Here is a 27,557-nt window from a genome sequence, read left to right as displayed (position 1 = left end):
TCTCCGCCCAGGCCATGTTGACTCGGTAACCTCAGTCAGTCAGATTTCATCTGCTGTTCTCTCCTTTGTCCTTTATTCTTTATCCTACAAAAGCTTCCTGTTTTCGGCCCCATTTTGCATTTCCCTGGACACGCTACTTTATGAAGCGCTCAAGTTTATTCACACCACCTGACTTGTCTTCCTCGGTCACTTTTCATACTCTGCTTATTTAACAGGGCCTTTGTCTCTCGCTGCCCCGCTGGTGCTACGCCCTGCAAGGGCGTGGGCCACACCCCTACTCTTACCTTGGAGATCTGCAGAACTCTGTGTCACCCAGATCACATCGCACTGTGTTGCCCTCAGCCACCTGGAACCTGGGTAGGCTGCTTCCGGGTGGGATAGGCAGGTGTGGTCTGGTCATCCTTACCTGTGAGACATTATGGGAATTTTCCTGCATTATTCAAGACACGGATGTGCATTTTGCCAACAATCTCAGGGACCGTTGAAATGTAACCCGAATTCCAAGAAATCAAAATTGATGCGATCAAATTAAATCATTTGATTTCATTAGCTAAACGCTGCATAAATAATTTCTCAGGAAGATCTGTTGCTAATGCAGATTGGTCTTTATGTTAGTATTTTCCAGTGGAATAAAACTGTTTTTATTGTCGCAAATGTGAAAGTGTAAGTTAGGGTTTTACCAAAAAAGGAGTTGAACCTCTTCTGTGGGGGAGGGCACGTTGTGCAAGAGACAGAGGAGTAGGACTTGCCTTTTCCTGCCTTAACTCAACATGGAGGGATGCGGGGTCTGTGGGAATGGGGTCATATCAAATTCTGAAGGACCTCGTGTGTGTGTGTGTGTGTGTGTGTGTGTGTGTAGCTTGAAAAGGCCTGCTCCCTCTGCAGGGAATTCTAACATGAATGCTTTCTGGTAGCTTCTCAGTCTACGGAAATCCTACTTAGTGTTCTGGACTGCATTCTCCAAAAAGGCTTCTCTGACATTCTTTTTGTAAAGAGGCGACATTGGTTTACAACACTGTATGTTTCAGGGATACAGGTTCACATCTCTGCAAATGTAAGTTACACACCAACCCCCCCACCCCCACCCCCCCACCACCAAAGCACCAATTTCACTGACCATTGTTACTCTTATTCATCAACCACCCCTCCCTTCTCTGAACTCCTGCAGGTATCATAGATCCTATTTCACTTAACGTATCAGACTGACAGTCTGAATGGCGTGACTCAGGGAAGTCCCTTTATTAGGAGATAAAAGACATGCATTTTGGTTTGCCTGTGCGTGCCCCTATCAAGCAAGTAACTCACTCTGATTCCTATCTGTAATGAGCACGGTAGCAGTAGTTCTACCTGCCTCAGCGGGCAATTGTGAGGGTCAAATAAGATGATTCTCGCAAATGTATTTCAGAAACTCAAAGCATGAACCAGCTACATGCTGTTCGTGTTGAAGTTCAGTTGTTTCATTGGCATTTAAAATCTGGTCTCCCTGGTAGGACTATAAGCTCTTTGGGGCTAGTTTTCAACTTTCATGATTTTTCTGTAGGTCCTTGTTGGGCCAACTATATAATACATGTTTAGAGCATTTCTTGTTTTAGCAATTGTCATGCACACCTGTATTGTGCTTCATCATTGCCGAAGCATTTGCACACACATTATATCCATGGTGTGTCTTCATTTTTATAAGCCAGAAGACTGAGATTTGGGGAGGCGCAGTGACTTCCCCAAGGACACACAATCAGTGGAGTTGTTTGAACGATCATATAGATCCAAATATTTGTGGTCTATGCTCTTTTCACTGATTAGACCTTTTATAATCTGACCACTACCAGGGAGGTGCTTTATTCCAGCTGCTTCAGGCAGGTACCTGTTATAGAAGGAATTTGACTTTGTAAACCACTTAAGTCCAGTGGGAGTTAACATTACCCATTCTCTATGGCTGGCCGCCCCTGTGCCTTTGACAGCTTATTCTCCTTTTCTTCCTCACAGTGAGCGTGGTTAGTGTGGCCCCTGTCCAGAGCCATGTGTGGTTGGGGGCCTTCTCCATTTCAGTGCAGCTAATTCTTACTTCTTGAGCCTGAGGATCTTCCAAGGTCTCTGTTGGCTGTTCTTTTCCTTTGCTGCTGCTGCCCACTTTTTATGCTTGTCACTGGTCTTCTAGATCAGAAGGTAAGTGAGCAAGGGTGAAGAGGGTGACCGATTTCAGTTCTAAAATGTGATGATTTTTCACCACGCTGCACAAGATGTTTCAGATAAGAGGCTGACTTTATTGGACAAAAACACGGTTTTTAATTGCCTGGGTATTTTGCCCTTCACCTCCTGGTCCTAATTAGTACTGACGGTGTTATTCACGTTCATCCTAAACAAAAGTAAACAGTCAATGAAAAACACTCCATCCTATTTAATGAAAATTTGAATTCAGATCAAAATATATTCCTTAGATCACTTTAGAGTTTGACTAGAAACGAAGGGATGGTGCTGCCGTGGGCTGTGGATATGTCCTTCACACAATTCTCATCAATTTTCGATAATGATTTTGACATTTCATCAAAGCTCGGGAGGAAATCGAGCAATTATTTATTTGACTTTAAAAATCACAGGGTGTCAGAATGTACTCAAGTGACTACAAATGAAAGGCTTTGAAAGAGCAGAACTGCAGTGGGTGCATCACAAGTGAAATTAGAGCAGGTGTCAGTATGTCAGCTGCAAAGTGACAGGTCTTACACAAGGCACTTAAGGTTAATGAGTGATATTTCATTTGGCCACAGTGACCAGAAAGCTTCACAGATGCGAGCTCATATTAGAAAAGAGCTACTTAAAACCAGACACTAGAGGAAGCTGATGTAGTTTAAAAAAGCAGCAGAACGATAGCACAATTGCGTTAGTAGTAATAGAGCCATTTATTGGATGCATACTAAGTGCCTGGAACTATACACTAGAGCATGTACCTGTACTATCTTATTTGTCCTCAGTTCAACCTTAAGAGGCTGCTCTGTTTACTGCTGAGCAAACAAGGCACAGGGAGTGAAAAGCTGGGCTGTAATGGGTATCTAGCACACACCAGAGCTGTTTCTAACCCTTCACCTATGACATGGGTCTCGAGTCAGATCTAATGTTTACTGCTATATGACCTTGGGCAAGATGATTTCCCTCTCTGGAAGTTTCTCCATCTGTAAAATGAAGAGACTTGATTGTGGGTTTTCCTAGTTCTAAAGTCTCTTAAAGAATGGGCATTGAGGCCTCTCTGATGGCCCAAGGGGTTAAGCATCAGCACTGTAAAGCAATCCGCAGCCACTGCAGCATCATGAGTTCGATCCCTGGCCAAGGATGTAACCCAAATGGCACAGCAGACCTCTCCTTTTTCACCCGCTGCTCCCTTCAGCAGTGTATTTCAGTAGATCTGCCTGTTCTGCTCCCCACAATGTCTCTGGTGAATTCTCTCACCCCTGGCACCTCTGGCCTGCACCCTAGGCCAGTTCTTGTATGCATAAATAAATAAATCTTTTTTTTTCAAAGAATGGATATGGATGACATCAGCAGTTGTAAAGAAGCATGGGGGTTGGTGTGAGAAGGGCGTGCAAAGTAAGTGGGGACCCTGCAGCATGGAGGGGCATGTTTGCTCTGTGACGTGAGCCCCTCCTCTCCTGGCCACGTGCACCTTTCTCTCCAGCCTTCTTTGTTAGTCTGGGCTTCAGAAAGTGCTAGAGGGCTGGAGCACTGTATCTGAAGGCAAGGGAAGAAGGTTCTCCTTTGGCTTTCCCTCTTAGCACATTAGTGTCTGGAGGGGAGCCCAGCCAGATGGCCAGGATCTGAAGAAATGAAGACCAGGAGAAAACCTTATACTTGGGGCAGTTCAGAAATGCTGATGTGGATGCAAAGAAAATATTTTCTTTTTCCCCACCATTCAAAATTCAACATAAGTAATTGAAGTGTGATATATAAAGTTTTTAACATTTAATTCTGTAGGAAAAATAGATGATACATGTAAACAACAAAAATTTGTAGCATGCAGAATCCTACCACTTTGAGCACAACTCTATATTTTTGCATCTGTTGTTCCAGACTCTGTCAGTTTAGGGATAAAACAAATCTAAGGAGGCCTCATGAGGACATTTCCTAATTTGCTCTTCCCACCTGAGGAAACCTTTATAATCATCGTCATAACTGTATTCTGGGGCTTTAGGTGCTGGAGCATACACCCGACACCTATGTCTGGGTTACTTGTCACCTCCACAAGGAACAGGGGACAGTCCCAGGGCAGGCTCCACAGAAATGTACGTGACGTATTCTTTCATGGTCATGTATTTCCAAAATGCTTCTTTGTTTCTCAGCACCTTTGGGTAGGTGTTGGGTCGGTTTGGGGGGGGGGCATCCAATTATGTGGTGATTGTTGGATATTAATAATCTAGACTGAAAATGGGAAAGATAACGTAGAGAATTCTGTCTAATCGGTCTCCAACCAGTGTCTGGCATTTTGTTTACTCACCATACTCTTGGCTGACAGTTCTTTGATTCAGTTAGTGGCTGATTATATAGTTTTCTCTTCAAATTTATGAAGAGGACATTCTTCAAGAAGTTACTCCAAATTTATACTCTTCCCCCTCCCCTCAATTAGCCTTCTCTTCTGAGAGATTTGGAAAGAGTAATTGATATTATTTGTGTAGTCATTGTTCTCGAAAGTGGGTCCCTTTAATTTCCAAGGAAGTCTTTGGTCTTCTCAAGGTCAGGCCACTTTTAAAAAACAATTTCCTGAATATTATATTTTAGTGTTCTGAGAGAGGTGGGATGCACACTCCTGAGGAGCAAAGATTTCTGAAAACCCTTTTGATGGTAACTATGGTTCACAGTGTTCAAAGTTTCCTCCCAGTCTTTCTTTCTTTGAAAAGCTTAAAAGCACATTGTTCCTCCCTTGAGCATATCCCCTAGAGAAATTCTTGCCCATCTGCACAGAAGACATGCATCTGAATGTTCATTTCAGCATTTTTAGTGATGGCAAGAAAATGTAACTAGCTTAGGTGTTCTTTCATTGGCAGAACAGATAAATAAATGAAATGTATTTGTATAATGTAATGAACTGTAGCTACATCCATTATCATGGGTGAATCTGAAAAGTGTCAAGCTTAAAATTGCTAGGTGGCAAATAATAGGAGGCCATTTATACGTTTAAAACCATGCAGAAAATGTATCTGTGTCGGCAAGCTCGCTTATGCTGCCTCAACAGTCTCCAGATCTCAGTAGGGTAAAGTCATGACTCGCCCAGCACAGGGTATCTGGGGCCTCTGCTCTTGGGGGCTCAGAATCCCAGGCTGAAAGAAGCTTCATCTAACCACAAACTTCATGGATCACTTCCCAGTGGGATACAAAGAAGGTGACCCGGAGGGTAGTTCTTCAAGCTTTTTTTCTAAAATGACACATTTAATTCTGACTCATATTTCGTTACCCAACACAAGTCACATAGCCACCATCAACTTTCTGGGGACTGGGAAGTCTAATTTTACCATGTGCTTCGAGGAGAACATCACCCCAAATATCTGGTATGTAAGTCTAATAATACTCTATGGAAATATTGAATACCAGCTTCAAATTAGTGATACCTCTGTGGAGGGAGGGAAAGAGGGGAGTAGGATGGGGTGAGGAGGCTGGATAACGGTGTCTGCCACTTGGGTTAACTCTTCACCCTTCCCCCCTCTGCTCTTTGCTGGGAAGGCTGGCCTGTGTGGACTGCATTGATGGGTTCTCCATGCTTTCTGGTTTCAGGTTGGGGTTGGACAATGGCAAGGCCAGGAGATCAGAAAGAGTGAGTGCTCTCCTGGCTCCCACTCTATGAGGTTACCTGAAACTGACAGTGTCCTTTGAGTGGAGGGCTCTGCTACTCTCAAAGTGGCCAGTTTCACGTGCTCATTCTGCATATTCCAGGTACCTCTCCTTTTCTTACCCCTTTGAACCTAAGAATGATGATAGCTTAGTTTCTACCAGCCCCAAGTTTCTGTACTAGCCGTTGTGGTTAGCTTACACCCATACCTTTGTAAATGGTCCCTTTTCATCAAATTCTGGAATGTTCCTATTTTGAGAGTGTCACCATATTCTTGGTGGGACCCAGATGGATACATAAACAGGGGGTTTCATTTATATTTGTAATGTTTGTTTCATATTCTGAGTTGTTGGCACATACACGTTCATTATAATAATCTCTGAATTTTATATGTGTAAAATACTTCATAATTAAAGGACAAACTGCAAAACTTATGTCAAAACACACCATAAACATCACGATTCCCTCCCCAGCCAAAAACTTTTTAAATACCATTTTTTATACCTATTCTATTGACAGTTTCTGCAGCCTGGTGATCTAAATAGGTTTTTGTTCCCTTTTCCTTTGTGATTTTTTTCTTAATTTCATACAAAATACATAGTTGGAGTTCCATTAAGTGATCTCTGACTGGTTTCTGGATTCTATATAAATTATAGAATCCTCTCAGCACATGGAAACCTCGTGGTTAGTAAACATATTCTATATTCCTATATTCCTACCTGTCCCTTTCTCCACTGGTTAAATTATGTGCTTACCAAGGATAATTTGTATGTGTTCGCAAATCTTTTTGTGTGCTAATTAAAGCTGATATAATAATTTATTTAATTAAATGTCATGGAAACCAATGAACTATAACAGTAAAAAGTTTTTTTTTTTCTTACAGGATTGCTTAGTTAAAAGCCTTGAAAAAACATAACAAAGGTGAGTGTCTAAAATAAAGATGGATTAATTAGGTGTGAGCTAGAAAATTAAAGATTTGGGAAAAAATTATGAAAATTTGAAAAATTCAGATTGTTTGCCAAGCGGTTTTTTTTAGAAGTTCTTGCTCTATTTCAAATAAAATGTAACAAGAAATTATAGTGCATTTGCTATGAGGATGCATTTCATAAGAAAAATGAATGGAACTGGAAACATCTCAAAGAGAAGAATTTGGCTTCACATCAACAGACTGGTAAAGGAATGTGCACTTTCATGTTTCATGTCAAAAATATAGAGAAAACTGCAGAACTCTGATGAAAGAAATTAAAGAAGATCTGAAGAGATGGAACTACTTGTTTCCTCTGCTGTCCAAAAGTAGGTCATTCCTATTTGACTTGGTAGGTTATTTTTGGGCTTTGGAAATCCTAACTGATTTTTCCATGTAAATTAATTCTGTGTAGCTTTCCCAGACACAAAAAATAATCTACCAAATCATACCAAGTAGGAATGTTCTATTTTTGGATAGTGAGGAAAAATGTATTTCATGTACATGGATAGACTCAATATTGTCAAGATGTCAGTTCTTTCCAACTTGATCTACAGCTTCAGTACAATCCCAACGCGAATCCCAGCAAGTTATTTTGTGGACATAGAAAAACTCATTCTAAAGTTTATATGGAAACTCAAAAATCCAGAATAGCCAATGAATACTGGAAAAGAACAAAGTTGGAGGACTGACATTACTACCCAACTTCAATGCTTATTATATAATGCCAAAGTAGTTAAGACAGTGTGGTGTTGGTAAAATAATAGAACATTTATTGGTGGAGTAGAATAGAGAGCCCAAAAATAGAGCTGATTAAATATAATAAACTGATGTTTGACAAAGGAGCAAAGGCAATACTGTGAGAAGAGAGAGTTTTTTTCAATGAAATGTGATGAACAATTGGACCTCCACATCCAAAAAAAGAATCTAAACACAGATCTTTCTCCAAAACTGACTCAAAATGTATCAGAGACCTAATAGAAAACACAAAACTATACAATTCATAGAGGACAACATAGGAGAAAACCTACATGACTTTGGCTATGACAGTGACTTTTTAGATAGAACACCAAAAGCATAATCCTTGAAAGATATCATTGATAATGATTATGCACTTGTGCTCTGCAAAAGATGCTGTCAAGAGAAAGAAAACCACATACTGGCAGAAAATGTTTTCAAAAGATTTATGTGATATGGGCCTCCCCGGTGGCGCAGCGGTTGAGCGCTGGGTTGCGAAGCTCCCCGCGGCCTCTGCAGCGCCGGTTCGATCCCCGGCTGCTCCCCAGCCACCAGAGGAGGGTCCCCCATGGCGCGCAGACCTCTCCTGCCGCCCGCTGCTCCCCTCAGCAGTGTACTTTGGTCCTTCTGCCTGCTCTGCTCCCCGCTCTGGCTCTGGTGAATTCTCTCACCCTCCCGTGCTTCTGACTGTACCCAGTGCATGTGTAAACAAACAAACAAACAAATAAATAAACAAATAAAAAATAAAAATACATGCCTCTTTAAAAAAAAAAGATTTATCTGATAGATGTCTGTAATCCAAAAATATGCAAAGCAGTCTTAAAACTGCACAATAAGAACAACCCAACTAAAAAAAATGAGCAAAAGACCTGACCAGATAACTAACCAAAGATGATCTATAGATGGTAAATGAGCATATGAAAAGATGCCCAACACCATATAGGGGATTGTTAATTAAAACAATAACAAGATACTACTACATAAGTATGAATGCTTTCACAAAAATTGACTCAGCATCAAGAATACTCACAACACCAGATGGTGATGAGAATAGGGACAAAAGGAAGTCTCATTCACTGCTGGTGGGGATGTAAAAATGATACAGCCACTTTGGAAGACCTTTTGGCAATTTCTCATATAACTGAACATACTCTTGTAGGGCCAGGCAATCACACTCCTTCATGTTTACCCAAGAGAGCTGAAAACTATGTACACACAAAAACCTGCTCATGGGTGTTTATAGCAGTTTTATTTAGAACAGCCCAAACTTGGAATCAAACAAGATGTCCTTCAGTAGGTGAATGGATAAACCATGTGCTTGCAGACAATGGGATATTATTCAGACCTAGAAGGAAATGAGCAATCAAGCCGTGAAAAAACATGGAAGAATCTTAAGTGCATATCGCTAAGTGAAAGAAGCCAATCTGAAAAAGGCTACATACTGTATGATTTAAAGTAAATGACACTCTAGAAAAGGTAAAACTATGGAGGCGTGTTATGGAAATATTTTTGTCCTCTCAAAACTTACCCTCCTCACCCCCCACTCCCACCCCCCATTGTAGGATTCGGGCCTTTGTGAGAATTTGCTTCATTTTATTCTCCTGCATGTGAGAATACAATGAGATCACAGCCATCTATGAACTAGGAAGTGGGCCCTCACCAGACACTGTAGCTGCCAGTGCCTTGATCTTGCACTTTTCAGCCTCTAGATGTGTGGGAAATCAATGTTTGTGGTTTAAGCTGCTCAGTCCATGTTATTTTTGTGATCTCAGCCTGAATAGACTAAGACAAGGTAAAAAGATTAGTGGTTACCAGGGTTTAAGGGAAGGGAAGGGGGAATAGGTGGAGCAAAGGGGATTTTCAGGGCAGAAAAGCCACTCTGTACGATGCCATAATGGTGGATGGATGCCATTATGCATTTGGACACACCCATACAATAGAAACACCAAGAATGGAAACTGATGAAAACGAAGGACCTGGATGATAACTTGTCAATGCAAGTGCACCAATTATAAGCAACATAACACTCTGATGGGGTATGTTGACATGTGGGGAGGCTAGATGTGTATGTATAGGGAGATAGTATGTAGGAAATTTCTATATCTTCTGCACAATTTTCCTGCAAATTTAAAATGGAAAAAATAAAGTGCATTACAATTTTAATATAATTTTTGATTCCTATTTTAACGGTCTAACACATTTTATTAAATAAGAGGTCTTCTATATTTGCATAGACTAAGAGGAAATATATCAATACTTTAAAGACTCATACCTAGGTGGTATATTAAAGGTGAAATTTTATTTTCTTTTTGTTTTTTTTATTTTTCATATTCCTATAATAAACATAATTTTTAAAGGGTTATCTTAAAAATACTGAAAATAACATGGAAGAGTAAAGGTAACCTAGACTATAGAGTAATTCTTGAGAAATCGGTTTAAGAATCTTTCTATTATTCTGACACCTATAACATTTAAACTATCTTTGAAATTAATATCCTGTCCTGGTATAACTTCTATGATATCCCAGTAGATTTGGATTTGTTGTTTTGTTCTTTTTTTTTTTTTTTTTTTTTTTTTTTGTTGTTGTTTTGTTCTTTTGCCACGAGGAAATAGCTGCCCAGAGTTCCTTTCTATTGTCCATATGATGTGTTATGGGTTCTAGAGAATTTTGTGTCTTCCTCTAAGTGTGGCAAAAATTGCCTGCTTGTTGTAAACATCAGTTTGTTGGGAGATATTCAGAATGCTGGGTTTATGCACTGTCGGTAAATCCACTTCGTCCGCCTTTGCCTGCAGATACACTTGGAAATAGAGTGTTCCATCACTTAAGTAATTTTCCATAAAATATCAGAAATAAATAAGAGGAGAAATGAGCACACTGAAGTGAAATGTTTTGAGTATGATTATGTAAGTGTACTAGAGAAACTGAACTTGGAAGAGAAAAGAGTAGATTTTTCACATGAGGCTTCAAAGGAAATAGAAAACGTCACATTTTGGTATAGATAGAAAATTAGAAATGAAGTGTTCAAAAGCTTTAACAACCAATGGGTGTGACTTTTTTTTAAAAAAGATTTATTTGTTTTTAGGGCCTCCTCGGTGGCACAGCAGTTGAGCTCTGGGTTGCGAAGCTGCCCGCAGCCTCTGCAGCGCTGGTTCGATCCCCGCCCGCCAGGCGAGGGTCCCGCATGGCACGCAGACCTCTCTTGTCGTGCCCGCTGCTCCCCTCAGCAGTGTATTTCATTACTCTGCCTGTTCCACTCTCTGCTCGGGCTCTGGGGAATTCTCTCACCCTCCCGCGCCTCTGACTGTACCCAGTGCTTGTATAAATAAATAAATAAATCTTTTAAAAAAAAAAAAAGTTGCCAAAAAAAAAAAAACAAAGTTGTTAAAAAAAAAAAAGATTTATTTGTTTTTATACAAGAGCTGTGGTATAGGCCAGATGTGTGGGAGGGTGAGAAGATTCACTGGACACAGAGCAGGGAACAGAACAGGCAGACTGACAAAATACACTGCTAAGGGGAGCAGCAGGCGAGACAGGATTGGTCTGCTGTGCCGTGTGGGATTCTTGCCGGCCTGTTGGGATAGAACCGGCACTGCAGAGGCTGCGGGCAGCTTCACAGTGCGGCACTCAACTGCCTGCACCGCCAGGGAGGCCCCAATGGGTATGACTTTTATGAATCTACTTGTCTCTAATGAAATACCAGTCAGTGCCAGAGCAAAGTGGGACTTGGCCTTCCTCAAGTTGCCTTGTCTTGCATGGACTTGACTGTTCAGTTGCCTGTGGTCACCATGTGGCAATCCAGGGTTCTAGAAGAGTGATTCCTGTGCTGAGGACAGTCAGGGATATTCTGATGCTGAAATTAATCTTTGGTGCCCCATTCAGTTTATTATATGTCCATCTGTGCACTTCCTTCTGGAATGTGAGGGGGAGACTCACATATTCACAAATCACGCCAAGCCCAGGTAAACTGCTGTTGGCAATAGAAAGATGAAGCTCTCCCAGAACCTGAGAGGGACTGCAGTTTGGACAATGGAGAGGATGGTAGTGGTGTCTGAGGTGAGCCTTCAAAGATGACGTATATTTGGGGTCTGATGAGAAGCCCACTTTGCTTGGCATCATGGTTTCTGAGGCTAAGGCTAAGATGGCTGATTTTTTGGTAGACATTTGACTGCTAAGAGATGTGCTTTAAGAAGGATGTATTTTCCTGCCCCCACCCCTCCATCCTTACTTCCTTTCTATCTCAGAGGAAAGGGAATTGAAAAAAGAAACAGGACATGGAATCTAGACACCTCGTTTTTCCTCTTTTGTTGTTAAAGGAGCATTGGGATAGAGAGAAATCAAACAGGTGAACTAAATAAAACATAAATCAACTTTCAGACCTCTCTTAAAGAGCCACCAAGCATAACTAACCACCAGGATCTCCCCAAGGCACTTTACAAAGTGAAACAGGACACCAAAATGTTTTGCTGAAACAGTGAATTAGGTTCCATGAATCTCTCAGGCTAAAAGGATACCTGCCTTTTTCTTTTCCTGGATAGTAAATATGCTCTTCCTAGATTGGGAAAAAAAAAAAAAAAGGTTCTTCCTTAAGCGTGGAATGTGTTGGGGAATGACTAACCCTTTTCTGTTAATCTTCTAGCTCTGTCATGCCCAGTGCCCCAAGATGCCTCCATTTGGCTCACAGTGTCTGACATGAGCTAAACAATTTAAAAAATATAACACTTTATTCTGTTTCATCTAAGGTTTTACCCTTGACTAGAAGCTTACATCAGGATGTTCTTCCCATTAGCCTTTCCTGCATCGTGTGGGTCCAAGAGAAAAATACAATCATATTATGTTTAAAACAAGTATCAGAGAGATCAAACTTCATGGTTCTAGCCTGTGTCTTCTTATCTATAAATGCATTAACAAAATCTAAGGAATTACTGAAAATTATTCCTTTTCTGAGTATGGAGTTTCTACAATTGTGGTTTGTTTTACTGGCTAATTTTTTGGCATCTGCGTTAGCTCGTTATTATTAGATTTAATGGCTGTGAACAAAGGAGGGACAATCCAAAGGGCTAGCTAATTGCAAACCTCTGTTATTCTGACTTTGGGAATCATTCTTCACATACTCTCCCTCTATCAGAAGAATGGCCTGAAGACAGGAAAGAGCAAGATATAAATTTGCCTTTTTCCACTTAGGAGGAATAAGGTACTGACCTCTGTAGCCTCCATCTAGGATTATAAAACATTGGGAAAATCTGACACTTGTTTCGAGACTGTGTTTCCGTAGTTTCTGTTGCCTGGTCTATTGTTTCAGCATCTCCTTCCCTCCAGGGTCATCCCTGTCTTCTTGGGAGGACACTGCTTCTTCCTCCCAATCAAACCAAGCTTCATAGTCTAGCAACCAAGTGTCCTCAGTGACAGCGACAGGCACGAGAGAGAGAGACAGGTCTCGGTTCCCGTGCTAAGGCTAGTACTCTTTGGCTTGGTTGTGTGAACCATTAAAGTTTCCTTTTATATAATTTTAGAATTGAGTTTCTTTTTTTTTAGATTTATTTATTTTATTACAAGAACTGGGGTACAGGCCAGAGAAATGGGAGGGTGAGAGGATTCACCAGAGACAGAGTGGGGAGCAGAACAGGCAGATTGACTGAAATACACTGCTGAGGGGAGCAGCGGGCATGACAGGAGAGGTCTGCTGCGCCATGTGGGTTTCTCCCCGGCTGGCCAGGATTGAACCTGCACTGCAGAGGCTGTGGACAGCTTCAAAGTGCTACGCTCAACCCACTGTGCCACCAGGGAGGCCCTAGAATTGAGTTTCTGTTACTGGTTAATATTCTTATGACCTCTTACTTTCTACTGTTAAAATCATCTGCTGACAAGTCTTCCCATATTCAGTGAGGAAGTGAATATTAATTATATTTCATCTTATTGCACGACTGTCCTCGTGGGTGTATGACCTGTGCAGATTCACTGAGTGCCTTTCTTAGAAGGGCCCTGTGCTTGGCTTAATGTCCTGCTGTTAATATCTTGAAATACTTTATTTTATCTTTGGTTTTATTTTCTGTAAGCGAAGTGTGACAGGACAATGAAGCACGTGAATGGGCACTAAGGATGAGTTAGCTTTGAGCCTGAGGCTACAGGTTCAGTGGGGGGCAGGCAGTATGCTGGCCTGGAAGTTAGCATGGCTGCCTAGTACGCACACACATGCACATGCCTACTGCAGTCCACAGTGCCTTGGGGCTCCAGTAGTGTGGCAGGAGTGGAATCTGGGTTCAGATTGGGGGCAGTGATGGTAGCAACAGCAACAGCAGCAGCAGCAGCAATAGTGATGGCAGCAGCTGTGCATCAGCAAGAGGGCTGGTATCCACATGGGCAACATGCTGGAACCCAAGGTGGGAGGTAGATTTGCCCATCTGTCCTCAGAGCCTGTCCCTGCAGCAAATGCACAGCTATTAAATCTCTGGTCTGTATGCCGGGAGCTGCCTGTGTTCAAACAGTAAATTTATCAGGAAATTATTATAAAAGTGTACACATGAACATTGTAACTGTCATTTCAGGCCCTTATTAGAATTCTTCAAGGAGTTTAGGATTTCTGGTCTTGAAAACTGGCACAACATTGCAAAACAAATATCCATTGGCTTAGAAATAGAAATCAAATTTATAATTATTACTATTCACAGAAAAGAACACTTTGTATATGAAGACTTGGATCTTAGTGCTTTTGCTTCTCTGATTGAACACCGAGCAGTAGTAGGATGATCTGTGGGGAAAATTCAAAAAGGACGGTGCTTCCAGAGGAAGATATAAAGAAAATGAAAAGTCTAGGCCAGTGCTGAACAGTGGTACGTTGTGTGATCATGATGCTGCTGCTGGAAATGTCCTGTTAGTGCTTTCCAGTACAACAGCTGCTGGCTGCATAAGGCACTTGGATGCTCGAAATGTGGCTAATATGATTGTAGAAGTGAATACTTCATGGTAATTAAATTAAATAGCCAAGTGGTGGCTAGTTGCTAATGTAATGGACAAGAGGTCAAGACACTATGATATGTGAGAATCTCCAGAAAGAAATGTGTATGAGAAAGACTTGAGAATATGTTGGCTGTTTTCAAACATTAAAGAGTTGTTGTGTGGTTGTTTAAATGCACTCATTGAGATTCCACGAAGCAGAACTAGAACTAACAAATAAAACATTACACGGGGACCAGTTGCTGTCTTCATATAAAGAGCCTTCTAACAAGTAGTGGATCTAGGGGCCTCGCTGGTGGTGCAGGGGGTTAAGCGTCAGCACTATGAAGCAACCCGCAGCTACTGCAGCTCAAGTTTGATCCCCCGGCCAGGGAGCTACCCACATGGCGCAGCAGACCTCTCCTGACTCGCCTGCTGCTCCCCTCAGCAGTGTATTTCGGTCAATCCACCTGTTCTGTTCCCCACCCTGTCTCTGGTGAATCCTCTCACTCCCCCTCCCAACCTCTGGCCTGTACCCTAGTTCTTGCATGCATAGATAAATAAATATTAAAAAACAAAAACAAATAGTGAATCTAATACTAATACTGCAATGGGTGACTAGACTGATGACCTTCAAGGTCTCTTTTCTATACTGTGAATCTGATTGTATTATCTAAATGTTGGGAGTGGTGTGCTGTGGAGACAACTTTGTTTCCAGCTAGATAGTCAGATAATACTAAGGTCATTTAGAACACCCAGGCTAGGTGGCCTTGTCTATTTTTCTATTAAATCCTGGGAGAAACATAGTCTGTCAATCTTTGAGATTAATAGTTCTATTTTCTACTCACTGTTTTTGAGAAAATTCCATTACTGAAGTAATTTGTGGGAAAAAAGGAAACTAACTTTTCAAGACCTTTTTCTTGAGGCTATCAACATATATGTTCCATGAGTGCTTCACATCCCAGCCTTCAAAGGTTTGTAAGATTAAGTCTCTTAAACACTGACAGGTAATCTTTGAGAATGATGCTATTCCTAGGTTAGATAATGGTGGATGCTAATTACTTCAAGTAAGGATGTAATCTGACTAGATGGGAGCAGTTACCATAATCAATTTCTCTGTTTCTGCTCTTGCAATCATGTCTTTTGTGTGATACTCAACATAGGAAAAATTATAAAGTTAAAATAATTGTGTATCTTATTCAACACTTCAAAAACATTGGCAAATCAAATGACTCAACACTAAATATTTACAGTGCACACTTTGATCCAAGTAATACACACACTGGTTTCAGCGGGAGACTTGGCATCTTTGCATTCATAAACTTATAGTCAAATGGAGGAGCTAGACAAGCTAGAATTCACAGCTCAGAAATTACTGCTATGATGGGAGGGGTTACACAGAATGAGTATTCAGGGAGCAGAGAGAAGGATGTCCTAAACTTACCTGGACTTGGGGGGATGAGGAATGGGATCGGGGTACATTATTGAACACTTTTCTCTATCAAGTTAGATAAGATTTCCCTCATTTAACTTGTCAGTGTAGTATGCTTGTCCAGGATCCATCTGCCCTCAGGAAAATCCATCTTCCTCACTTGTCATCCATTCTGGCTTATACACCGACTGAATCCTGAAGGTTGCAATTCTTAAGGGGGCCAACATTTTGCTGCCATCTGGGTTCCGTGAACAGGAAGACAAACGGGATTAGAACTCAGTAAGATGGAGCAGCCAGAGTTTTTCTCTTTCCTCCCCTGTGTCAGTAGTTTCCCCTTCAATGGTTAATTCCCCTGGCTCCAGTTCTACCAGGCTGATCCACCGTGACTCCAGATTGTATTGAACCTAACACCTAGGCCCCAGTCACACTGCCTTTTCTTTTTGCCTTTCCAGTCTAGAGTTGAAATTGGCTTCTTTATGTTGCTAATTGTTGGGTTTCCCAAGTCTCTTTTAAACTCTCCATCACTTAAGTAACCAATTCCCTGCGGTAAGTTGTCTCTGTGTTAAATATTTCCCGTGGTTTCTATTTTCCTGGACATGTCCTTACTGTTACATGTGTGGCCAGTTATAATGACAGATTTTCTAGAATTCAATTTTAATTCTGTCACCAATAATTAAATATGTTTAAGTTTCTTCTAGAATTAATTAAAATACCCCTGGATCCTGAAACCTCCAAATCACATTCTATATTTCTCATCATTTTTATAGTCTACTCAAAAATAATTGTACACATCTTTTTTTTGTATAGATTTTGAAGCATTTCTAATAACATAATAAGGTGATGATAGATTTAGCTTTACCTGTGTGATGCAGCTCAAATGCTACTCAGAGGAAAATATATAGCCTTGAATGGATGTATTAGAAAACAAGAAATGGGCCTTTCTGGTGGCGCAGGTAGTTGAGCGCTGCACTGTGAAGCTGGCTACAGCCTCTGCAGCGTGGGTTCTATCCCAGCCAGCCAGCGAGAATCCCGCATGGCACAGCAGACCTCTCCTAGCTCACCTGCTGCTCCCCTCAGCAGTGTGTTTCAGTCAACCTGCCTGTTCTGTTCCCCGCTCTATCTCTGGTGAATCCTCTCACCTTCCCACACATCTGGCCTGTACCCTGGTTCTTGTATAAATAAATAAATCTTTTTTTTAAAAAACGGGCCTCCCCGGTGGCGTAGCAGGTTGAGCGCAGCGCTGTGAAGCTGTCTGCAGCCTCTGCAGTGCGTGTTCGATTCCCGGCCGGCCAGGGAGATTCCCACATGGTGTGGCAGACCTCTCCTGTCTCGCCTGCTGCTCCCCTCAGCAGTGTATTTTGGTCCTTCTGCCTGTTCTGCTCCCCGCTCTGTCTCTGGTGAATCCTCTCACCCTCCTGTGCCTCTGGCCTGTACCCCAGCTCTTGTATAGAAAAAAAAAAAAAAAGACTAAATCTTAAAAAAAAAAACAAAACAAGAAATGTTTAAAACATCCAGAGGTGGACCTCCCTGGTGGCGCAAGGGTTTAAAACACAACCTATGAAGCTTCCGCAGCTTCTGCAGCATGAGTTCGATCCACTGGCCGGCCAGGGAGCAGCCCACATGGCGTGGCAGACCTCTCCTGACTCGCCCACTGCTCCCCTCAGCAGTGTATTTCATCAGTCTGCCTGTTCTGTTCCCTGCTCTGTCTCTGGTGAGTCCTCTCACCCCCCACACCTCTGGTCTGTACCCCAGCTCTTGTATGCATAAATAAATAAATCTTTAAAAAATAAAAATAAAACATCCAGAGGGTGAGTGAGTCATGTGCACATAGGGAGGAGTGAAAACGTAATCCTAAAGTTACACAGACATGTGAACTATTGAAAAATTTAATTTAAAATGGAGGGAAAAAATGTCCAAGCCATACAAGAGGCTAGGGGATAAACATAATATTACCTAAAGAATTAGAAGGTGGGAAATAATGAAGATAGATGTATAAATAATCAACTAGAAAATAGTAGATCCAAATTACAAGAGTCAGTACTTTGAAAATACTTATAAGACAGGCAGTATTGTAAATATCATCAATTACTAAAGAAAGAAGAACAAATAAGATTTATAACTTTAAATATAATTTTATAAACTGTATAAAGTATAGATGCAGAAAAGATTTGCATATATAACAGAATACAACAAATATACTTTTCCCTCATGATAACCAAATGACAGACAAGGAGCAGTTTGTATATAGAGAGATATTTCAGCTAATAAACTAAGAAGGGGTGGGAGAATTATCAGTCTTCGACCGCTAAGGGATTAATGGATAAACATGGCGATCATCAGTAACTGCCAGTATCAGCATAAAGAGACACAGCCAGACATCATGTACCTCTGAGTGAAAGCAGTCTTGACAAAACCTAAAAGCCTGTGGCATAGTCTTGCAAAACCTAACACCAAAAAACAAAACAACAATCTGATCAAGCTTCTCCTTCTACTAGCAATTAAAATAGGGGCAAAAGAACACATTGAAGGGGCCTCCCTGGTGGCGCAGGGGTTAAGACAGCACTTATCAAGTACTCACCAGCCACTGCAGCATGAGTTCAATGCCTGGCCGGCCATGGAGCAACCCACATGGTGCAGCAGACCTCACCTGTCTCGCCCACTGCTCCCTTCAGCAGTGTATTTCAGTAGATCTGCCTGTTCTGCTCCCGACTCTCTCTGGTGAATCCTCTCACCACCCATCCACACCTCTGGCCTGCACCCCAGCTCTTGTATGCATAAATAAATAAAATATATCTTTTTAAAAAGAGAACACATTAAAGGACACTACATTGTTGCTATCTGTAAAATCCAGAAGTTGGGGAACAGGGCAGAACACAAACTTGTATATGTATTTTTTTAACAATAAAACTTAATTGCAAGGAAAAAGAGGTGATGTGATGTAGATTAAGGATGACTTAGGGGACATAATAAATAATCCTAATATATAGATCACATTTGGGCACCAATTCAAAGTAACTGATTAAAATATGTATTACATATATATCCATCAGATAAATATGAAAGGTGAGTTGATATCAATGACATTTAATATTTTTAAGATTGATAGTTATGTTGGGTTTATATTTTGCAAGAGCCCTTATCTTTTAAAAAAGCAATCTGAAATGTTTAGAGAAGAAATGATGTGATGTCTTGGATTTGCTTTGCATTATTCCAGCGACAGAGATGAGGGGGTGGTTGTGAGAGGGTAGATGGTAATGCCGTGAGATCCAGATTGGCCACAAATTAATGATTGCTGATGCTGACTGCCAAGAATATTGGGTTCATTATACTGTTTTCTCTACTGGTGTGGTAGAATTTCTCTTAAAATTTTTTTTATATAAATATGATGCCATTAAATTGAAATTGTAAACGAATTGCACTAGTTTTTAGAAAAAAGAGCCAATGCCCAAAGTGGTTTATAAAGAAATAGAGAATTCTAGTTGAATAATAGAAACTGAAAATGCTTTCATAGCTCAAGCCACTCTTTAGTGCTCCAGGCCAGTTATATTTTTTTAGTGGTTTGAAACACAAACATTTTAATGTATGACATTATTTTGGGAGTCAGGAATTCAGCTTGGGTTTGCTCAGGATTTCTTCTGCTAGGACAGGCAGCTTTGAATGCCAGTTCCACCAAAAGGTTAGGGAAAACTAAATCACCATCTCATGTAGCATTTTCTAAGGCAGACAAAATGATGGGCATTAATTCAACTATTTCCAGGCTAGATTTCCTCGATTCAAAAATCAGGTGAGGACTCCCCATTGAAGAACACTTGAGCCAAACTCACTCACATAGCAGGAAATAGCTTAATAGATTAATAGCATATTCAACACAGCAGTGAACTAAATGAACAGACTGTCTGAGGAATGAAAACATGATTTAACAAGAGAAAATACTTTCAATTATAACTCCTATATTAATAAACTAAAGGAGTGTCTTAGTTTACTAGGCTTGCCATTAACAAAGTACCACAGACTAAGTGACTTAACAGAAATTTGATTTCTTATATTCTAGAGGCTAGAAGTCAAAAATGAACATGTTGGCAGGGTTGGCTTTTCTGAGGCCTCCACTTGGCGTGCAGACGGCTGTCTTCTCCCTCTTTTACACAATCTTTTTCTTTTTTAAAAAGATTTATTTATTTATGCATACAAGAGCTGGGGTATAGGCCAGAGATGCAGGGGGTGAGAGGATTCACCAGAGCCAGAGCAGGGAATAGAACAAGCAGACTGACTGAGGGGAGCAGCAGGCAAGACAGGAGAGGTCTGCTGCGCCATGTGGGTCGCTCCCTGGCCGGGGATCGAACTCGTGCTGCAGAGGCTGCGGACAGCTTCATATGCTGTGTCTTAACCACTTGCACCACCAGTGAGGTCCCTTTCCCACAATCTTTCCTTGATTGTGTGACTGTGTCCTAATCTCTTCTTATAAAGGCACCACCCCCTGCCCTGTCCTTTATTTCAATCCTGGAAACCACCAGGATTGTGCTGGAATTTGTGGTATCCTGAATTCCATCTTGGAGCTCCCACCACAGAATTCCTTTCATGGTCCAACTAGAAGGCCCCAGGCAGGGCTTCTGCATGTAGCTGTCTGACTTTCCTCTGGAGAGTCTGAGGACTCGAGTCTTTCTCTGAGGTATATTGACTTATGTCAGAAGAGAGTGAAATCCTGGGCTCTGCCAGGCTACAAGGTGAGGACCCTGAGGCAGAAGGGGGAGAAAACTCACTTCAGAGGTTGGGAGTCAAGCCCTGCCCTGTGTATGACCTCAGTCTGTGCCTCCACCAGAGAGATTGTAACTAGTATTTTGTAAGTTTCACATTGGAATCTGAGGGAGATGAGGCTTCATCTGAAGGGGTCACAGATAGGTCAGCAGTAGGTGTCCAAGATATTGCCTGGAGAAATGTGAGGGAGGGTTCTTCCATTGCAGGAGTTGCGGGTATTCCATTGCAGGAGTGCAGCTCTTCAATTTACTTGCTGTTGCCTTTGAGAAAACGCAGGCAGGGTTTTGGAAAATGGTATGTCCTAAATGTGTCATGGGTAATTGAGGGCGCTTAGGCTTGTTACGTGGGGCTGGACTTGGGTCAGTGGAAGAAATGTCCCAGGTCCTGGCAAAGGTTTGATTTGAATTCTCACCACAGAGAGGGTGCCCCAGCTCTTGCCTGTCCCTGTTGTTCGCCCTGGGAAATGAGAGACTGGGCCTTAGATTTGTCTATCCTGACTTAACTCAGAAGAGTATGAAGAGGTGAACATTGCCCTGGAAAAGGTGAGGACCTTCATGAGGAGTGATGGAGCTCCAGTTCCTTTTTCTTTCTTCTCTAGAAGGCCCCGGTCAGCGTTCCTGGATGCGTAGTGACCAGAATTCATTGTAAGAGTCTGAGGGACCTGGGGCTTTCTTTGAGGGCTGGCGACATAGTTGTGAAAAGAGAGGTATTGTGACCTTCAAGATGAGACTCCTGAGGTAGAAGTGAGAGAAATTTTGGCCCATGACAGAGAGGGAATCAAGCCCTACCTGGCCATTAACAGTAGGAGCCCCAAGTAGAGGTGACTAGACTGAGTGTTTCCTGACTTACATTGTGGGAGTCTGAGAGAGATGAGGCTTTTTCTGAGGGAGACAAACTTATATCATCAATCTCAGGCATATCCCCACATGTGCAGACTTTTTTTTTAAAAAAAGATTTGTTTCTTTATGCATACAAGAGCTGGGGTGCAGGCCAGAGATGCGGGAGGTGAGAGGATTCACCAAAGACAGAGTGGGGAACGGAACAGGCAGATCTACTGAAATACACTGCTGAGGGGTGCAGTGGGTGAGACGGGAGAGGTCTACTGCACCATGTGGGTCACCTCCCTGGCTGGGAATCAAACTGGTGCTGCAGGGGCTGCAGATAGCTTCATATTGCTGTGTCTTAACCCCTCACGCCACCAGGGAGGCCCCCACATGTGCAGACTCTTAAGGGAGAGTGTGTGTGTGGGGGTCTCCTACAACACATAAAGGGTGCCCCCAAAGTCCCTTTGCCCTTCATGTCAGCCCTATGAAATCAGGTAGGGTTCTGGTATGATTCTGTTTTTTAACTTCATCTCCTGAGTCTGAGGCTGGGGCTTAATGGCAGCATGGGAAGAGGCCAGTCCTCAAGGTCAGGACCCTGAAGGAGGCGTAGCAGCACCTCCTAGTGCAGCTACGTGTGTTACAGGGCAGGGAGAGGAGCACACCTGCCTGCTCTAAATAGATTCTGCCACCCGCCGCATCAACACAAAACATGTGAGACTTTAATGGGAAGGAACTTTAATACAATTAGGAAACAATACAGAAAAGGCAAAGAATAGAGTTTCTAAATCAAGCACCCAAAGTGACCCGTCCCCTCGTGGGTAAAAGTCCACCCAAGCAGGATTGGCCCAGAGCAAGGCCCCAAAGCCTGCCACAGTCTAAAGCACCTTCCAGTGGGGACCCACAGAAAAGCATCAGAACAACCAGACAAGTCTGGAGGGAAAAGAGCAAAATCAAAATCAAGATAAAAGCTGCCATTGTCACCTCCCCTCGGGTCTCTCACCCGCATCTGTGTCACCCAGTCCACGACCAAGAGGCAAGCGCAGTTTCTTCACGTGTCTCTTGGCTCCATGCGCCTCCTCCAGGTCTCCTTCTGGCTCCATCCTGCTTTCTTCCTTCCTCAGTCTCCTCGGCAGCTTCTTCTCTCCCTGCTCAGCTCCACCCTCCCTTGGGTGGGGCAGGGAACCTGGACCCTCCCCCTTTCCTGGGGACCAGCCTGTTACACTTGGATTCCTGCCATGCCCTGCCCCTGCTGCCTTCCTAGGGAGACCCCAGTCAGCGTTCCCCATATAAAGTTTGTGTGCCTTTTATCTTGAAAGTCTGAGGGACCTGAGGATTTCTCTGAGGGGTGCACATAGGTCAGAAGAGAGAAGAGACCAAAGCTTGCTGAGCTTTAAGGTGAGCATGCTGAGGTAGAAATGGGAGACCTCCTTGCATGGAGGGTGGTGCCCAAGCCCTGCCTGTGTCTCTTGTTCCAAGAAATGTGGTTGGATATGTGTTTTAGTGACTTAGAACTTGGGATTCTGAGCAGCTGGACTCAGGTCAGCAGAGAGAGGCGTTCTAGACATTGCTAGGCATAAGATGAGGACCCAGAGGATGGAGACCTTCTACCACTGCAGGAAGTGGGTGCTTCCAAGCCTTGTGTTTACTCCCCGCTTTGAGAAGCCCCATGCATGGTTCCAGAAAATGCTGATTTTGCATTTCTGAGATCAAGGAGCTGAAGCTTATTCATTGAGAATTGACTTAGTTAATAGAGGTACAAACCCTGCCTCCCACCTCCTGCCCTGCCCCTTATGTCAGCCTAGGAAAACCCCAATTTCGGCTCAGAATGTGTGGTATCATGACTTCTGTTTGGGAGGCTGAGATAGTGAGGCGGCACCGGTTGGGTTAGATTTTGGTCAGCAGAGGGAGGTTTGCCAGCGTCGGTGAGGACTCTGAGGAGACCTGAGGGAGCTCCCGCCACAGAATTCCTGTCCTGGTCCAACTAGAAGGCCCCATGCAGGGTTTCTGCATGTATGTGTCTGACTTTCCTCTGGAGAATCTGAGGGCTTGAGTCTTTCTCTGAGGGATATGGACTTATGTCAGAAGAAACTGAAATCCTGGCTCTGCCAGGCTTCAAGGTGAGGACCCTGAGGTAAAAGCGAGAAAACCCACTTTAGAGGTTGGGAGTCACGCCCTGCCCTGTGTATGACCTCAGTCTGTGCCTCCACCAGAGCTATTGTAATTAGTATTTTGTAACTTTCACATTGGAATCTGAGGGTGTCTACCCTGGGGATGAACTCGGTAGGAAGGTCCAAATATGGTGTTCCCTTATTTCCTGCATGGAGTGGGTGGAGGTATCTCTGGGAGGTGAGGCTTGGTCTAGAAGGGTGATTTCAGGTCACCAGAGGAGATAGACCTAAGCCATACCTGGAGTAAAGACTACCTCAAGGGAGGGCAGAGGAAACCACCCCTTCCCAGAACAGATGGGTCCAGTCCCTGTTGTCAGTCTTGGGAGAATAGACAGGGGTAGCTGGATGTACTGTCTCTTCACTTTTGTCATGAGGGCCTCAGTCTGAGCACGAAGGCAAGTCGTTGAGGGAGCCACATAAGGTCAGAAAAGGGAAAAATCCGCACCTTTTACCAGAAATCAAGGTAAGGACCCATGGAGAAGGCCACAGTTTCTTTCTACCATAGAAAGAGGAGACCCCACAGAGCTCAAGTGTCTCTTGTTCTTAGCCCTGGGCGGACCGAGGCAGGCGTAGCTCAAGATGGTATGCTTTCACTTCCTCCAAGGGTGAGGGAGGTGTCTCACAGGGTAAGGTTATGGGCTGACGGGATGATACCGTCAGTAAGGGGGTGGCCCAGGTCCTGCCAGGATGAAAGATGGATACCATGAGGGAGGACTGAGCTAGCCCCACGACAGAACAGGTGGGGTCCCTGTCCCTGAAGGGTCTGGCAGAGGTGGCAAGATGTGGTTCTTCCTTACTTTTGTCCAGGGGTTATTATGGAGATGAGGGCTTTGTTCTCAGGTGGTGACTGTCTGAGAGGGAGCCACAGTTAGTAGATAGAGAAGTCCCAGCGTGTTCTAGGGTTTAAGGTTAGGACCCTGCGTGAGGACTGCGGGCACAGCTCCACGCTAGACTGAAGGAAGAGCCAACCCTCCCTTCCCCCTGCTGTCAGCTCTGGGAGGCCTGGGGCATAGTGACCAGATATGGTGCACCCTCACTTCCTTTTGGTGGGCTCAGGGAGCTCATGGCTTGTTCTGAGGGGGCCAGACTCAGGACAGCAGAGGGAGGATTCCCAGGCCCTGTCAAGAATCAGCATGAGGAATGAGGGTAGCCCTCAGTGAGGAATGAGGGATCTCCACAGACTTTGGCTTGCCCTTGTCACCCTTGGGAGGCCCTGGGAAGGTATGGTGCTCTGTGTTGCCCCTTTGCTTTCTCCTCATTGTTTTCAGGAATGTGCCCTCATTTTTTTCCTGAAAATTTAGCCTTAGGCTAGCAGAGTTGCGGTGGTGGTGGGGCTCAGACCTTATTAGGAGAAGGATGAGAACTGCAGTGTGCACAGAGGGGAGCAGCTACTGCAGAGCAGTGGGGACGTTATACAGCCTGGCAGGTTCCTATCAGGGGCTCCAGGAACCTTGAGGTCAGGACCTTGATGTAAGGCACCTGCCCTAAGGTCAGCAGAGCAGCAGAGGCCCTGACAGGGCTAGCAGTCAAGATGGGGTATACATCCTCAGTGTCTGCCAAGGATCCACCCACCCCAGAACAGAAGGAACCCCAGAGTTCCTGCCCCTTCCCACCCATCGTCAGTCCTGGAAGCCTGGGGCTTGCTGGCTAGCTGTACTCTCTTTCTCACAACCTCCTACAGGTTCCTGGGGGCAAAGTGTGCAGGAAGACAAGAGCTCTGTGAGACTCCAGATTATTCCATAACCAGGAGACCTGTAAGTTGGCTTTTGTCAGAAATGCCAAGGTTGTGTTTCTCTGCTGAGGCTGCTAATGCTCTCCCTCTCTCCCCCAGGTGTGCTGGTTCCTGTCTCCCACTAGCTGCTGCCACCAGGAAGCCATCATGTCTTTCTTAGCAAAGCGTCCACGTGTCACATTTGATAGTGGCTTTGGGGTCCCAGAGACAGAGGACCCACAGGACCTGATGGCGGCGCAGGTGCCCACAGATGAGGAGGAGCATGACCTCTCCCCCACTTCCCTGTGCTCTTTCACTTTCTCCTACCCCTCAGCCTCGTCCTCCCCCATGTCCTCTCCAGTTAGCAGGGAGGAGGGGAGGAGGGGGAAGAGCAGGAGGAGGAGGAGCATGACCTCTCCCCCACTTCCCTGTGCTCTTTCACTTTCTCCTACCCCTCAGCCTCGTCCTCCCCCATGTCCTCTCCAGTCAGCAGGGAGGAGGAGGAGGAGGAGGTGAATGAGGAGGGGGTGAAGGCGGAGGAGGGGCAGGAGGAGCAGGAAGAGCAGAAGGTCCCTGCTGTTGTGACCTTGGATCCTCCCCAGAGTCCTCAGAGTTGTGGCCCCTCTCCACCATCTGGCAGCCAAGAAAAGGCGGATGCAAGCTGCTCGCAGATGTCAGCATGCCCTGACCCTGGGCCCAGAGATCCGCTGGAGGAGAAGGTGACAGATTTGGTGCAGTTCCTGATCCTCAAGTATCAATCCAGGGAGCCCATCACAAAGGCAGAAATGCTGAAGGCGGTCATTAAAAGTCATAAGAAACGATTCCCTGTGATCTTCAAGAGAGCTGCTAAGTGGTTGGAGGTGATCGCTGGCATTGATGTGAAGGAAGTGGACCCCACTATCCACTCCTATGTCCTTCTCAGCTCAGTGGATCTCCCCTGTGATGAGATGCTTGGTGACAAGGAAGGTGTGCCTAAAAGTGGCCTCCTGATTATCATCCTGGGCGTGATTTTCATCGCGGGCAACTGCATCCCTGAGGAAGATATCTGGGATTTCCTGAATGTGTTGGGGGTGTATGCTGGCAGGGAGCACTTCCTCTATGGGGAGCCCAGGAAGCTCCTCACCAGAGATTGGGTGCAGCAGAATTACCTGGAGTACCGCCAGGTGCCCAACAGTGATCCTCCACGTTATGAATTCCTGTGGGGCTCAAGGGCTTATGCCGAAACCAACACAAAGAAAATTCTGGAATTTTTGGCTAAGATCAAAGGGACTGACCCCATTTCTTTCTCATGCTGGTATGAGGAAGCTTTAAGAGAGGAGGAAGAGAGAGCTAGGGCCAGAATTAAGCCCACGGATAGTTCTCCCAGCACAGTCACTGGGCAGCAAGGGTCTGCAGCTTCTCCTGCCCCAGGTGAAGAATGAGTCCCAATCTTCACCGTGGGTTTGAGGAGGGCTGTGGAGAGGGTGGGGAGCAGGCTAGGGAGAGCACAGTGTTCCAACGGCTCTACAGTCGTCTTCTGTATCAGTGACCAAAAGTGCCCTTGGTATTTCTTCTTAATAGAAGGTTGATGACATTTGGAATCTAAGTTTACAAATGACATTGGTCACACGTTTATAACTGTTCATGAACTTAAGAGCAAGAGTTTGGATTGTTTGTGAATTTAAGAATAAGAGTTTTGATATTTCACAAGGAAAATTGGGGCACCTTTCATTCTATTTTGTGAACTGGAACAAGATAAGATGACATTGGAAAAGGAATTTCCTTGGGAATGTGAACGAATTAATCTGAAAATAGAGAAGAAAATGTAACAGTGATTTACTTTCAGAATCTCTTAACCACTTTTGTCTGCTGTGCTGTAAAATTAAAAGATATAGATAGATCCAATCTGCTTGGCTTATTGAAGAGAGTAGGAGTAATCGAATAAATGCTGTTAAATGAAAGACCCTCCTCACTGAATTTTTATTTCGCAAAACACAAATGGAAAATTCGATTTTTGAAAGCACTGTGTTAGAAATGGGGATAAGTGAGACACCCCCCACCCCCAAACCAAAGAAGGCCGGCCGGGGCGGGGGGGGGGGGGGGGTGTGCAGCCGGCCTGCTGGGAAGGCGGCAAGAACAAGAGACAGCAGCGGGCGGGGCTCCAGGGAAGGGGCCTCTCCAGAAGCCGGGTCTCGGCAGTTCGGGCTTTGGGGACCCGCAATTCCTTCTGGGGCAGTGGGTTACAGCGAGCG

The 27,557-nt window shown here is 43.9% G+C and overlaps 1 protein-coding gene across 7 annotated transcripts; it reads left to right on the top strand.

Moving 5' to 3' along the window:
* Positions 1–5,838: 5,838 nt before the first annotated feature.
* On the top strand, positions 5,839–27,261 carry LOC119246503 (melanoma-associated antigen 10-like). Of its 7 annotated transcripts, XM_054695915.1 has the most exons (4): positions 5,839–5,910; positions 6,690–6,727; positions 25,297–25,369; positions 25,447–27,261. In XM_054695915.1, exon 4 carries the CDS (start codon positions 25,800–25,802, stop codon positions 26,745–26,747), a length of 948 nt encoding a protein of 315 aa, XP_054551890.1. In that variant the 5' UTR covers positions 5,839–5,910; positions 6,690–6,727; positions 25,297–25,369; positions 25,447–25,799; the 3' UTR covers positions 26,748–27,261. The 7 variants fall into 7 exon arrangements, with proteins under 7 accessions (XP_054551890.1, XP_054551889.1, XP_054551893.1 ...); XM_054695914.1 differs by lacking the exons at positions 5,839–5,910; positions 6,690–6,727 and adding an exon at positions 20,832–20,917; XM_054695918.1 differs by lacking the exons at positions 5,839–5,910; positions 6,690–6,727 and adding an exon at positions 21,148–21,165.
* Positions 27,262–27,557: the final 296 nt, after the last annotated feature.

Source organism: Talpa occidentalis, unplaced genomic scaffold (assembly GCF_014898055.3).
Source record: "Talpa occidentalis isolate TD23 unplaced genomic scaffold, MPIMG_talOcc4v2.1 talOcc4.15, whole genome shotgun sequence".
Taxonomy (NCBI): domain Eukaryota; kingdom Metazoa; phylum Chordata; class Mammalia; order Eulipotyphla; family Talpidae; genus Talpa; species Talpa occidentalis.
This window is presented reverse-complemented; position numbering and strand designations above follow the sequence as displayed.